Source organism: Emys orbicularis, chromosome 12 (genome assembly GCF_028017835.1).
Source record: "Emys orbicularis isolate rEmyOrb1 chromosome 12, rEmyOrb1.hap1, whole genome shotgun sequence".
Lineage (NCBI taxonomy): Eukaryota > Metazoa > Chordata > Testudines > Emydidae > Emys > Emys orbicularis.
Window position 1 is genome coordinate 26,156,367 of NC_088694.1, and position 15,324 is coordinate 26,171,690.

At 44.8% G+C, this 15,324-nt stretch overlaps 1 protein-coding gene across 1 annotated transcript in view; it reads left to right on the forward strand.

The window, feature by feature from the left end:
- The window catches only part of GGT7 (gamma-glutamyltransferase 7), a 47,277-nt gene extending 32,556 nt beyond the window's left edge, over positions 1-14,721 (forward strand). Inside the window, exons 10-15 of the mRNA XM_065414642.1 lie at positions 4,951-5,039; positions 6,893-7,045; positions 7,643-7,760; positions 8,627-8,764; positions 10,845-10,944; positions 14,558-14,721. Of these exons, the coding sequence (XP_065270714.1) occupies positions 4,951-5,039; positions 6,893-7,045; positions 7,643-7,760; positions 8,627-8,764; positions 10,845-10,944; positions 14,558-14,721 (762 nt within the window). The remainder of the gene's footprint in view (positions 1-4,950; positions 5,040-6,892; positions 7,046-7,642; positions 7,761-8,626; positions 8,765-10,844; positions 10,945-14,557) is intronic.
- Positions 14,722-15,324: the final 603 nt, after the last annotated feature.

A 15,324-nucleotide genomic window follows, 5' to 3' on the forward strand; every position in this document is an offset into this window, starting at 1 on the left:
GCAGATGCTTCATGTTTGTGACTGGGATTTGGAAGTCAAGAAAAGCCTACTCCGTTGAATCCTTCCCAGGTTTTACAGTGAGCCCAGTGCCTGCTGGATAGGACTTTGGGAGTTTTAGTGAGCACTGTGTAGATAGATACCCCTACAGGATGGAATTCACCATCTTGCAAAGGGCCCTCCTTACTATTTAAGCCCTAGGTACCAAATTCTGCAGACCTTGATTTAGGCTACGTCTACACTACCCGCCTGAATCGGCAGGTAGAAATCGATCTCTCGGGGATCGAATTATTGTGTCTCGTCGGGATGCGACAATCGATCCCCGAATCGACGCTTGTACTCCATGAGCGGAGGTAGGAGTAAGCGCCGTCGACGGGGGAGCCGCGGAGGTCGATTTGCCGCCGTCCTCACAGCGGGGTAAGTCGGCTCCGATACGTCGAATTCAGCTACACTATTCGCGTAGCTGAATTTGCGTATCTTAAATCGACCCGACACTCCCCCCCCCCCCCCCCCGTAGTGAGGACGTAGCCATAGACTCATTAGCCCAAACTCCCAGGTTTGACCTGTATAAGTCTTGAGCACGGTTTGAAGCATTTGGCTTTTAAGCAGGGCGTAAGTGGGATTTGCATCCAAACTCAGTGCCTTGAACTGAGGAGGAAGCAGTAACCAGAGACGTAACAGGTATTTGGAGTAAAATAAGCTGATGTAAATAGACAACATTCAAAGTGCAGCTATAGTCAGAGAAGTAACTCTGTGAATGTGACAGTGGGTGATTTTTAAAAACCTTTTTTAAGGCTTTGCAGTTTACCTTTAAAACACAGCTATTCTGATGTTGGTGGCAATGCAGAGACATTTTGGGTCCTGATTTTTAAAGGGGCCTTAATTTGTTCCAGTGGTACCAACTCTTGCAATTTTATTGTGAGTCTAGCAATATTTGGTGTGGGTTTATTTTTCCGTAAAGCCCCAGGTTCTGGAGTCATGTGATTATTTGAGACCCTCAGCTTTCTTTTTTTTTTTTAAATAAATTCTAGCCCTCATACTTGTGGAGAAAAGCCTGAAAATGTGACCCAAGTGCACCCCAAGAACACCAAACCCAGAACGCAAATAAAAAGAACCAACGTTTATTATTTTAAAAATCTCATGGTTTTTAAGCCAATCTCCTGATTTTGGGGGCCTGAGTCATGTTTTTTGAGTGCTTGGGGTTGCCAGTACTGTTGGTCTCCCTTTTTATGCCTGCAGTTTGCCCCTGCAAATAACTGCAGGTTCGTATGCAGCCACATACACACCTAACTACCTGATCTGTGAGCGCAGGTATGTTAGTAGACGTCTACAACACACTCAGTGGGGTTTTTCAAATTGGGGCCTTAAAGCAAATTGCAACGTTACTAAGCTGTTGGCTGAGATTCTGTGCTGCACCCACTGGAAATGCAACACAGAAGGTGGAGGCCAGGCACAGCAGAAGGAAAAGTACCTTTAAGCAAGGCTTGCCAGCTGGGCCTTAGCTGTCCTGTGTCCTGCCTGTTCTGGGGGAGCTGGGGGAATTCTTTTATAGGCGCCTAAGGGGCTTTTACAACCCTTACCCTTGGCTGCTAGCTCGCACAAAGGAAAATCCCTCCCATAGTGTCTTGACTAGTGGAAAGCAGCAGTTTTCCAACAGGGAATTTTTTTTTATTGTACATCGGAAGATAAATTATAACTCATAAAGAGGAATTGTTTATGCACCACACATGACAAAACATAATAGACATTTGGGCTATAAATCTAAAGGATTAAGCGATGACTTGAAACTAGAATGAAAGCAACACCAACTTAAAACTGAAATCTCCCAATAAATTTGTCTTTGTCCCCCCTGCCTGTTTGACTGAAAAGCACGTTTGTTCTTGTAACGCTGCCTTCGGCAATGGATCATAAAGCTGTCCTGATCCTAAGAAGCTGCCAATCAACCTGAGTCAAATCACAACAGTTTTGGAAGGGAACAAAATGTGCATGTACACTAGCTCTGGGCTAACACTTCTCCCTCCTTTCTTTAGTTAATTGAAACCAGCTTATCGAGCTAAACACACAGGGCTGCATTTTCAAACGTGGGTGGATAAGTTGGCTCTTGGTGGTACATCTTTGCCCACGTGTGAAAGCTTGGCCCACCTGGCAAGCTTCTGTGTTCATGAAGATGCCCTGTTTCCAGGGGCGGCGGGTATAAGAGGCCAGGGGAGGCTAAGCCTCCCCAAATAGGATGCGGCGCACGTCCCTCTGGATGCCTTTGGACCACCGCCATCGAAAGGGCGCCCGGGCCATATAACCTGGCCCGCGCTCTGCCCTGAGGCCCCACTCCAGGTCGTCCTCTTCCCCTATGGCGCTGCCTGCATTGCTCCTCTTCCCACCCCCGCTCTGCCTCTTCCCCCAAGGCCTGTCCCCCGCCCAGCACTTGCACCTCTCCGCCCCCTCCCCCGAGGCCTCCCCCACCCGCCAAAGAGCGGTAGGCGGGGGGATCTTGGGGGAGGGGCAGAGAGGTGCGAGCAGTGGGGGGGCCTTGGGGGAGAGCGTGGAGAGGCACGGGCGGGGGGACTTCGGGGGAGAAGGCTGAGTGGGAGCAGGGCCTGGGGTGGAGCGTGGGTGGAGCCTCGGGGGGAGCCTCGGGGGGAGGAGGCCAAGCTGGGGGAGGGCTTTGTTATGCAGACAAAACTACACAGGATCGTTTTGGGGGATAAGGCAAAGATGCCACATTTATTATGATAACACAATTTGATTTATGACTAATACCTAATACCTATACACACACACACACACATCCACACACACACATCAGATGTTCTGCAGCTGCTGTATAGTTACCAGTCCTGAACATAGCTTGAGTTGGTGGCTTGATTTCACAGCTTGGGATCGTAGCTTGTGGCGGCTAACTGGCCAGGAACGCTGGGCACAAGGAAGGGCTGGGTCTGCCCTCCCATGTTGGCAGCAGAACATTACCCAAAGTCTTCCATCTCACCCATCTTTTTAATAGACTTTTAGTTTGAATCCAGAGTCTATAGGTCTTGCTGTGTCACGCTGCCTCTGGATTCGGTGTGATTGATCACCCATCAATTGCGGACCTGGCTTTGATCTTCCTTCTATTGTACCTTTGTTCTTTTCTTTTTAGGGTGGACTCTTCTTATTTTGTTAGGGCTGTTGTCTGCATCTTCAGCCATTGGTGTTTGAACTCTATTTCATCAGGACAGGCTGGCGCTGGAGGTTGATTCCATCATCCATACATACCTCATTCACACATCTAAACTAAACTAATAAGATTACAGCAGGGTTTTGCAAAATGGAGTGAGCGTTTTAAAATGGAGTTTGAGTTACAATATGGACAAGTGTAAGGAATGACAAAGTGAACAGAAGCTACAATGTAGACAAGTATATGAATGGCAAACAGTGAGCAGAAGTTACAATGTTGAAACAGTGCAAGTGTCAGTGATTTAAGCAGCAATTGGATTGAAACTGAAACTTACAAGGGCAGCTGGCTGAATGCTATGACTCTCTTAACAAGCATCTTAATTGTCAATTAGCCAGTTATTGGGGTAACCGGTTTTATGAATGAATGTTTCATTCATAAAACTTTACTTATGAAGTTACATTAATAAAGTGAACAATTAAAAACAATTTCATTAATCAGTTCTACAGCCTCAGGGCGGAGAAGGGGGTGGGGCCATGGTCCAGGCACCAGTGGCCCCCCCCCCACCACTTCTAGGGAGCTTCCGGTGCTCATGCCCAGGCTCCCCAAATGCAGGAATCATGCACCACTCATGCATGTCTCCATCGTGCTTTTAAAATGCTGTCCCTTTAAATGTTCTGGGGTTAAAATTTTCCATTCAAGCCACGTGGGTGACCTATAATTAGAAATAGAGGTAGCAAAAAAACCCCGAATTCCTGTTTTGTGGCAATGGGATGCTGGTGGAACTGTGCATTAAGAGCATGTGCAGCTCCCTCAGGAGGAGTCTCATGGGAATCCGGCATGATTTTTGGTGTTGTGATGAATGCTCCAGAAAGTGGTAATTACCGGCTGGAAAGTAGAGGGAAGGTAATAGAACTGATGGTTGTGTTTCTTACATGGGAGTGAGGAGTACTTGTGGCACCTTAGAGACTAACAAATTTATTTGGGCATAAGCTTTCGTGGGCTAAAACCCACTTCATCGGATGCATGCAGTGGCAAATACAGTAGGAAGATATATATACACAGAGAACATGAAAAAATGGGTGTTGCCATACCAACTATAATGAGACTAATCAATTAAGGTGGGCTATTATCAGCAGGAGAAAAAAACCTTTGTAGTGATAATCAGGATGGCCCATTTCCAACAGTTGACAAGAAGGTGTGAGTAACAGTAGGGGAAAAATTAGCATGGGGAAATAGTGTTTACTTTGTGTAATGATCCATCCACTCCCAGTCTTTATTCAAGCCTAATTTAATGGTGTCCAGTTTGCAAATTAATTCCAATTCTGCAGTTTCTCGTTGGAGACTCTGAAACCTGTTTACATGGGAGTGTGCTAGCACGAGTCAGATGAACAGATAGTGTGTACGTACATTTCACCTTGGCCATCAGCTGTACAAATATTGTTGGGTATACCCCACTTTCATGTAATGCTGCCTGCAATGTAAAGCTCGTGTCCCTTGGTTGTCTTGTCTGTACACTTTACTTCTGATCATTGAGGGATAGCAAGAAATCTTGGCTTCATACACCTGGCCTGTGGAAAGGCCGTCTTCATCAGCTAGATCTGCCTTTGAAGCAACAACACTTTATAATACCCATGAAGGCTTGCTGCTCAAGATGGTGATTACTAGGCAGGGAGTTGGGGCAAAATAGAAGCTGGATCCGACATGCTGGAAGAGTAAGTGCCACTCCATCTGGACAATGGAAGGTGAGACTTCCAGGGCCACCTAAATGTTTCTCTTTGTTTCTTTCTTTGTGTTCACTTTAGACGTTAAAAATAGCACTGGACCTAGCTAACAGCTTGGGAGACCCAGTCTGTGACGCATCCATCTACCATAGTGTAGAAGACATGGTCAGGTACGTCTGAGTATGAGGAATGCTTTGGTGAATAAATGAATATGAATCATTGTAATAATCCTGTTGTACAATGATATCTGGTCCTTGTTCTGTGGGTCTTTAAGTTTCACTGATGAAAGGCCAGTTCCCAAAGGGCCTTGAGAAGCATGAGCTGTGCTGTATTCAGGGGTGACCAATGTATCCACTTATTTCACAGCCCATATTCACATGAGCAAAAACAAATTTGGCCCTGAAAGATTATGGGGCGTTACAATGTGGTTTCCTAATTTAGATTCTTTCTGTAACAGGCTAAACCCTGATGTTTATCATCCGCTTTTACCCCTCTAAAATCCGTTCTCCGAGGCTCAGGCGGAGGCATCTACCTCCCATCTGAGCCCATCCAGTGCCAATCAGAAGTTGTACATTAAGGACACTGTCTGTGATCCCTCCTTCCCGCAACACCCAGAATGGTGCTTCCTGTCTCCCTAATGCTCTCTGACAAATCTGGGATTGAAACATTGTCTCTTATATCTCAAAGTAGGTTTTAGCCATGATTAATGCAGTGGGGCTGGATGCACTTCGTCGATGTCTACACTTGCAGCTGCACCATGTTCAGTGCTGGTTCAGCTGCAGCCATTGCTGACCCGTATGGGCAACAATGGGTAATTTTGCTAGTGTAGACAAGGCCTTTCTGTATAACAAGAACACAGTGAAGTAAGGTCTTATTTACACATCAGAGGAATCATGCTAAGGTCTGATTCCAGTTGGACAGACATGCTACAGCTCTTTCATGAATAGCGTCAAAGCACAGTGACACCATTAGGAGCTGTGCCTAAACCATGGTGTGTGTGGACATAATTTGATCAGGAACAAACCATGCTATACCTTACTTACAAACTCATTAAAATATGGTCTAAGGGGGGCCCAACCCCACTACAAATATAACTGTAACCAGGATGCGATGCTTTCGTCTGACCCCTATCAATCAAAGCCTTTCCCAATCTGCTGTGAAAGAAAGCCTGTATGCTGTGCAAAGTCCTTCCTGGGGTTTGGCTTTATTAACAGAGAAATGAACAATAATACCACATAAAATTAGCTCAAACCTTCTTCCCAGACCTGACTGCGCCTAGTGTTCCTCCCTCAAGGCTGCTCAGCTCACACCCTAGATTCTCTTTCTCCACAGGCCCTCCCACCTCATTTATAGCCACGAGCATAGTAATGTCTGCCTCACGGAGTTAGTAGAAGATAAATTAACCTATAGGAGGATCAATGCCTGCTAAGAAGATGGGGTGTTCCAAGCTGGCAGGGGTTGCCTGATACATTTGATTACAAAAATCATAGTCAGGTAACACAGCAGCTTTTTTTCACAACACAGCTATATGTATCCATTCTTAGGATGTCCCGACAAAGACCTGAGGGAGCCGTCACCTTCCTTCCTTTTGGCAGCCTCACATTATTATTTGTATTGTGGTAGCACCCAGGAGCCCTAATCATGGACCAGGACCCCATGGTAAAGTCATAGTGATGCTCCATCATTCTCACTCGCCACACGTCCATTGAACCTCTCTGAACTCCAGGCAACGGGGCGGGTGCTTCAGCCTACAGTCTGACTAACAAATGGTCCAGGGCAACGACCACAGAGTTGCCTCCCCGATGCGGTGACTGAGACGTCTCATTTCTTTCCATTTGATACCCCAGAGGAGCCCGCTTTTCACAGTACAGTTGAATAACCTCCATTCCTTCCAGGCACGTCCGACGGGCCTGTGATGAGTACTGCCTGATGGATTTATATATTAGATGTGCCCTAAAGAGGAGATGCTCTGCTTTCTAAACTCACTGCTTTTTCGCCCCCATATCCTCTCTTGTCATTGCAGTAAATCAAAGGCAGGTTTCCTGCGTCAGCTGATTAATGACTCCCAGTCCTTCCCTTCTGCTATCAATATTCCACACTTCTCCATAGAGAACGGCCCCCCTGCTAGCCAGGTCCTTGTTATGGGACCCGATGACTACATTGTTGCAGTTGTAAGGTAAAGGATTTAGTTTTTCAGTCCTGGTGGGTTTAGAGATGGGAGAGCAGAGAAAAGAAAGTTCATTCAATGTGATGGTGAGAGGAATGACTCCGGAGATTGGTCGTGACAGACCTATTCCCATCACCTAACGCTCACTGGTTCAGCCTAGATCCTTGGTAATTGCCAGCCATTGCCATCTATGGCTGTTCAATGGCCTATCTGAAATAACTTGGTGGTCTTAGTCTAGTTCCTAATGGAGAGGTGTTCACATCACAGATTTCCACCTCTACCTGCCATCCTTAGCAGAGAGTATGAAGACTGAAATAGCTTCTCACCTAGAGGTGACGGCTCCAGGCCCGTTGACAGGGGTGTGTGGAAGAATCTTGCACTGCTGCTACCCATGCTGTACCTGTTCCTTAGATACACAGAGACCTTCATTCTCTGGCGTTATCAGCTGGCACCTTTCACAAACACTAAAAAAAAACAAACCTATGGAAGATTCTCCACCAAGGTGCAAGGGGGAATCTGGGGTCGTGCTCTGACAGTACCAAGCCTTGGAGTGTTATATGAATTACTGGAAGGGTTTTCACAAGGTTTCTTTGTCTTCCTTTTCAGTTCCCTGAACCGTCCATTTGGAAGTGGAATAATAACACCCTCTGGAATCCTTCTAAACAGTCAGATGTTGGACTTTTCCTGGCTGAATAGTACATTGAACCACTCCTCTCCCGGCCTGGTAATGAATTCCATGAAGAGTTCTGAATTTGAACTCGTTTGGTCTTGACTCTTTTTATTCTCAAATAACTTCCTCAATAAAAAAGAGAGGCTATTTATGCAGGCTGAGCTCTCTCGCTTTCTCTTCACTTTCCATGCTATCCAGCAGAGAAATAGAATATAGACTACAGGAGGAGGTTACCTGTTTGTGTGATCTGGCTACGTGAAATAGCATAGTATTGCAAGGAAACCATATAGAGTCTAGCATGGCTGCCATGTAGAAAGCACACTTCCCCCAGGCTGATCACACATTATATTGACTGGAAATAAGGATTATATTTGAAAATTATTACTCTCCAGGTTGATAGAAAATGGAAACCACATCCTGAGGTCTCAGACAGAGAACATCATTGACCACTGCTGGTCACTTCCTGTGCTAAACTGTTGGGCGGTATTGCTATGCACTGTTAAAGAGTTGCCACTTTCCCCTCCAGAGGTGGTTGCATTTTAGTAGTGGGTAAAATGACTTCTGTATATAGTTTGTAAAGGGCTTTAGGTGCCTTGGAATGAAAGGTATGAGATAAATGTAAACTAGTAGTAAACTAGATCACTTGATGATTACCTGTACTGTTCATTCGCTCTGGGGTACCTGGCATTGGCCGCTCTCGGAAGCCAGGATACTAGGCTAGATGGACCTTTGGTCTGACCCAGTATGGCAATTCTTATGTTCTTATAGCAGTGAGAATGGCATCATAATCAAGCCAATAGTATTAGAGTTATTGACTCAGAAATGAAAAGAGAAACAAGTTAACATAAGCAATTTGGGCTATGGAAAATCTTTGTTCTGATCTGTTTACTAGTTTTGGGGGGTATTTTATTCACCAACAGAGGAATCTCATTCAGCCTGGAAAAAGACCCCTATCCTTTTTACTGCCCACTATTGTTCGACCATCTGAAGGGATGTGTGGGACTTATCTTTGTCTGGGAGCTAACAATGGCGACAAAGCCTTGAGCAGCATCACGCAGGTCAGTTTTGAGTACTGCATCTGACCACGTTCTGAACCACTTGCAATGGGGAAGGCCCAAGCTATCTTCCAGTGTTTCTTCATGCTGGTATTTGTATTCCCTGCCCCATGGGCGGCAGGTGGACCGCCCCTTCGGGGAAGCTAGCCCCCTGATCCCACCCCTTCCGCATGAGCCCCTGTGGCTGGAGCCCTGAGTCCCCTCCCCCCCGCCTCTCCTTTCCCACAGCCAGAGAAGACCCTGGCTGGCCAGAACCCGAGCCGTCCTCCCTACCCCCGCCTCCAGAGGAGCCCCGGGCCAGCTTCAGCGTGCTGACTGATCCAAGCCCCGGCCGGAGCAGTCCCAGCCATGACAGCCAGCCTGGGGCGGGAGCAGCCCCAGTTCAGTGTCCTGCGGCAGCAGCTACCCCTGGCCTATTATACCCACTGCCCATGCTCTGCCCTGGGGGTTTCCTACACCAACATGTTGGTTACCAGAACAAACATGAAATACACAATTCCTGTTTTTGAAGAGGTTAAAATATTGTCTTAATGTGCATTTAGTTCTGCTTCAAGATAACAGCCCATGGAGACTGAAGTCCTCTGGTAAAACATGGGCAGTGGTGTGACGTGGAAGATGAGTTTCACTTGTAACGATAGTCCCGGTTGAGTCATCTGCAGGGCATGAACGTAGGACCTGTGGGTCTAAAAGCATGAGCCTCTACTAGCTGAGCTAAAGGAGCAGGTCTGATAGTCCAGTGGAAGCTGTTGGCTCATATATGGTCGAGCCACACTGTGTGAGCATAGGTTAAGCTTCCTCTTCCCCCACCTGCTGTCCCAAAGCATCTCACATCTGACCTAGAGGGAGAGTCACCAGGGTAGAAAGGAGAGCTCTGTTTCCCCCATTCAATCTTTGTACTTTCTGCTGAGGCTACCAACAAAAATGTTAACTGGTGTCAATGAGCAACAACTTTCTGTTGCTACTAGTCAGCCTGGATCCAAACTGGTGATCTAGAAATGGTCAGATCAGTCCTCTGAGCCATGCAGTCCTGGGTAATTGGTAATCTAAAGCTACATTTGCTGCGGTTTGTCCGTTCTTTTCACTAGGGTTGTCTACATGGCTAGTTAGTATGCGGCAAGGTAGGGTGTGAATGTACAGCACTATGGAGCTTTTTGTGCATGGTACCAAGGTCTATATGGGCAGTTAGTTCACAACAGGCTAGTGTGGTGTACATCCACAACCTGGCTTGCTGCTCACTAACTAGCTGTGTAGACAAGCCCTGGAACAGGGCTATGTGCCTTCTCTGATGACGGCTCTCAGAAATGTGGGAAGACAGAATCTTAGCAACCTCCATAAAGATTGTATGACCTTCTACAACCTATTCAAAGGTCATTTTCTTAAAGAACTGTAGAAAATAGAACTGTTGTGTTGTGAGAACTGCAGGAGGATGGGAGTGGAATTTTGGTTCTTATCCCCAACAGAAGTTCAGTTTAGCACATTCCTTCCTGAAATCCTTCCTATTGTGAGCTCTGCAAATAGCTCTTTCTAATTTATCATTTGTAATGAGACGGAGCACTTGCTGATGGCATGACTGTATATATAACAGCACTGGATTATTACAAGGCAAGGGCAGAACTCAACTTTACTCGGAGTGACTTTACCTCATCGAAGGCATTAGTCAGAGGAAGATTAAAGCCACCCACTTGCCTCCTAATGTTCTATCAGAAGGATTCACTTTTTGGTCATAAAAATACATTTTCAGAGATTTCTCTGGAGTTTCAGCCTCATGACTCCTGCTGATTTAATGGGAACTATATGCAAAACCTCATGCAATTCTAGAAATATATCCCTTAGGGACTAATTTTTTTTTTTTTAAAGGGCCTCCAAAAATGTGCCTGCAGTATCCTCAGGTACACCTATTTGCATGTATAAAAACATGCACTTTGTTCATACAAAGTGGGTAATTGTGCAAAAAAAATCCGTTTGCCTGTGTACATTGGTACATTTGAAAATGTTGGGGTTGCAAATTAGGAAGCTGCTTTGGATGCTTATTCCTTAGTGTTTGAATCAAGTTGTTAATATTTGGGGTCTTTTTCTTGCGTAGGTTTTAGTAAATGTTTTAACACTTAACAAGAACCTGAGTGAGAGTCTGTCACTGGGTCGGCTGCACCCACAGCTTCAATCCAACATCCTGCAAGTTGACAGTGAGTATGGAGATCAGCACTGATCTTGGTAGACTACATTTCTATCATGGCAAAAAACAAAGGGAATTTTCGTATACATCTGGGATTACTCTGCAGTCTGCCTCAAGGAGACATCATCTGTTTAAATGTACAATGCAGTTGGTGGGGAGAGGGAAGTCCATTTCAAATTACAGTGTGCTTAGGAATAGGGATTGGTGGGTAGGAGGGACAAATTTAAGGGACACAAAGTCAAATTTAAAATTCTAGCAATTTAGTCCATTTCTTTTACTCCTTCAACTTTCACCTATATGGGTGAAATTGACTGGCATTACTTGTTCCATGATTTCCAAATCCTTCTTGTCATTCTTGTTGGACATGGGATCCAGCATTTTAGAACATTGTCTCATGTGCATCAAAGAAAGCGAAGGATTTGGAGATCACAGGACAAGTCACCAGTTGGTGGATTTTGTTTCTGTGGGTAAAAGCTAAAGAATTAGACAAGTTCTAATTTAATGTCTTGAATTGTAAAAGGGACTGTGTGTTCCCAGCTTTGTGTGGACTGGTTAGGATGATCCCTGGTGTGCAAAAAAGAGATGGCACTTGCCATCGAAGAGCTGTGCTCTCACGTTATCCGTACATCCAGTTTCAGTACAGCCAGGAGGCCTCCACGCAGAAACATCCCACAGAGCTGACAGTTTTACACAGAAGACTTGCTTCCTGTTCCTGTGTCTGTGCATCACCATACTTAGCCATTCGAAGTCTTCATCACGTACAAACCGCCAAGTGTATATCCAAAGAGACAGTCGTTATGAGCTGGCATTTTTGAGCACCCTGCGTATAGGATGAGCAGTACTTGTACGTTATACTCAGCAATGAGATATAATAATGACCACACGGAATTGAAACAAAACAATAATAAAGTATCATAGACATTGGAGATGGCAAAGATGTAGTAGGCTAACATTATTTTCCCAGCCAATTTGGGATTGGGCCTTTCTGGCTAATCTCCAGTGCTTTGTCCTGTCCAAATGTCCCAAAGTGATGGGGTTACCCCCATCCCTCTAGTGAAGATTTTTCCATAGTCTGGTAGATCTCACCATTAGCACATTTCTCCTGATATTTTTTCCTTTGCTTAATGTCATCCCATGCCGTCTAGCTACATCCCTTTAGTCGCAACAATTCCTCTCCCTTCTTGGTGGTCACACCCTTCAAATACTCATTTGCCCCTCCATCATCATTTGGCCAAGCTGTATGTGTTCAGTGTCTTCCAGTCTTTCCTCATAAACCATTCACCTGGCTCTTAATAATTGTGTGGCTCTTCTCTGAAAACACCTCCAATGTACTGAGATCGTGGCACCACGTGTATCCAAATGAATGAGGCAAGACCAAGAACATGTCTTCAAACTGGCAGTCCTTTAATATAGCCAGAGTCTTCATACACGGTGGTGCCTGCCTCTCCTAGAGCTAGCTACAGGCAGCGTTACCCCCACAAATACTTTTTCTTTTACTTTTCATTCCTCGTGCCCATAACTCCGCTCACCTACAACCTAGCTAGCAGGAAGAGGAAACCCATGATAATATCTTTCTGGTTCTCATGTGCTCAGAACTCTACCAGTCTAGATGTCCTTGCAGTGTTGCCAACTCTCCCAAGTTTATTATGAGTTTCACATTATTCAGTATTTTTCTTGAAGCTCCGTGTCTTGGAATTATGTGAAGATCTCTGCTTTCATTTAAAAAAAAAAATGCACCCTCCCTCCCCAAAGTTTCTAGTCCTCATAGTTGCAGAGAAAAGCCTGAAAATGGGACTGGAATGTAATTTAAAAGCTCAGAAACCAGAAGACAATAAAAAAAATCCAAAATTTACTATTTAAAAAAACCTTCATGATTATTTTGTGGCCTGATTTGTGGTTTTTGAATGCTTCAGGTAGACAATACTCTAAACCATACTCTTACCTGCACTTTATATAGGTATAGTTATCATGAGATTTTTACTTATCTGCTTAGTTGGTGGTGATGTATCCTGAGCCAATTTGCAATCACACTTCAGGATTTATATTAAAATTGTGAAAGCACAACAAATAACAAAGCAGGGGAGGGAGGTAGAGAAAATCAGGGTTATATGAAAGGAACCAGGGAAGAAATTGCACTGTAGTTTATAAGGCTTGTACTTCTTGGCAGTTGGCATTTTTTGTTGTGTGTCTGTCTTGCCTTTGTAACTGTGTGTTCTTGGGGCAGGGACTGTCTTCTGTGTGTGTACAGTGAGGCCTCCAACTCTGGCTGGGGCCCTTAGCACTACTGGAATACAAATAATAAACTATAGGGGAAATTCAGGTTGTGTCTCAGCTCTTAAATCATCTTGGTGTAAAAAAATACATCTTAAATGATCAAAAACAAGAAGTGCTTTTGGGGGCCCAACTTGAGACTCCTGAATGGGGCCTTGATTTTCAGAAAGTGCTGAGCATCTGGAGCTCCAGTTGCCTTCAACTGCAATTGCAGGTATGTGGCTGTTTGGAAAATCAGGCCCCAGTTATCTTAAGCCTGATTCAAAACCTGAAGCACAGCAAGCAGGGAGCACTTCCTTGTTCCAGGCAAAGAGATTTCCACTTTGGCTTTCCAGGCTCGAGAGCGTCTCAACTTTTGACCCAAATCTCTGAACCCTCTGAAGTTCACCCATTAATACTTTTTGCCACACAGTTTATAAGGGGCATGAAAGACTTCTTCTCCTCTTGTGCTCAGGAAAAGGGGTGCTGGTTTCTGTCGGTTTTGTGAAGAATCTGAATGGTGCTGCTTCTAAACCTACTTTTAAGGTGGACTACACCTTTCCCCATACTCCTGTTTAATTCTGTTAGCCCTAATATTTTATCCCAAATTAATCCCAAAGGCCTACAGTGAAGCCTACAGTGAAGTTCTGTCTGCTGGATTTTCATTTTCTTGCCCCACATTTATCCTATCGTCAGTTTTTGCAATGGCAGCAGTTTATTTTCCCCTTTCGTTGAGAAGGAGCATCCTTCGCATCCCTAAGTGATCCTCATATATCTCCCATTCCCACCCACACCCTCACTCAAGACTGCCTACCTTGACACTGCCCCATTAGACACCGTCTTTGCTGCTGAGAACTGGGTGTGCTGTCTTGAGACACTGCTTCTTACTAGGCCATTGAACTTGTACTCTTGTGATGCCTCTCTGCCTCCCAGATCCCTAAGAGTAGGACACTGATGGGCAGGTTCATTGGCACAATGGATACAGGGGTCGGCAACCTTTCAGAAGTTGTGTGACGAGTCTTCATTTATTCACTCTAATTTAAGGTTTCACGTGCCAGTAATACATTTTAATGTTTTTAGAAGGTCTCTTTCTATAAGTCTATAATATATAACTAAACTATTGTTGTATGTAAAGTAAATAAGGTTTTTAAAATGTTTAAGAAGCTTCATTTAAAATTAAATTAAAATGCAGAGCCCCCCCGACCAGTGGCCACGACCCGGGCAGTGTGAGTGCCACTGAAAATCAGCTCGCGTGCCGCCTTTGTCACGCATGCCATAGGTTGCCTACCCCTGGATTAGAAGCTTAAGGTAAAGACTTGGAACTCATGCAATAATGGCTTCAATTAAAATAACTTCTTCTAAAATCTTGACAGGTGAATTTCCTGAAGAAGATATTGAATTCCTTGAAGCCAGGGGTCATCAAGTATATAAAGTTGACGTGCTTTCCCTGGTTCATGGAGCCAGGAGAACCAACAACTTCATCATTGGTGTGAAAGACCCAAGAAGCATGGATGCTGCAGGAGCAACAATATTATAGCAACCTCCAGATGGTGCGTTCTTTGGATAAGGCTTTAAACACCAACAACAAAAATTATGTGCATGTTCCGAAATGGCCCGGGGAGGAACGAGCAGTGTTTGCTGTGGGTTTCTGCATTGCTGAATAGACCTTCTGCATTCCCCACCTCAAACAATGCAACAGTGGCTTGGAAAGCCACAACACAGCCCTTTGATTTTGTAAAAAATAATTTGAGTCGTAATAATCTCAGTTGTTATTAAAGGAATGCTAGGAATACACTTTTACTTTGACAGTGCCCCGTTAGCGATTTCAGTCATTTCAAATGCCAATCTTAAACATTTTAATTTAACCAGCAGAAACATTAGCAAAGGAGATGACAAAAAGAACAAAATATTTTGTGCCAAACAGACAATTGCTGCTGTTGCTGTAATTTTCAACTCCCTCCTTTCCCGGGCTTGACACCCTTGTCTCATATAAGTCAATATATAATACAGATTGATGTACTGGCTCTAGGCAGTCGTACCTGGAACTTCAGGGATTTCTTTAATATTCCCCGTGGCTCAGCTGATTTTTACTAGCATGGATATTCCTATATCAATTCCCATTCATGCATCACTACACATC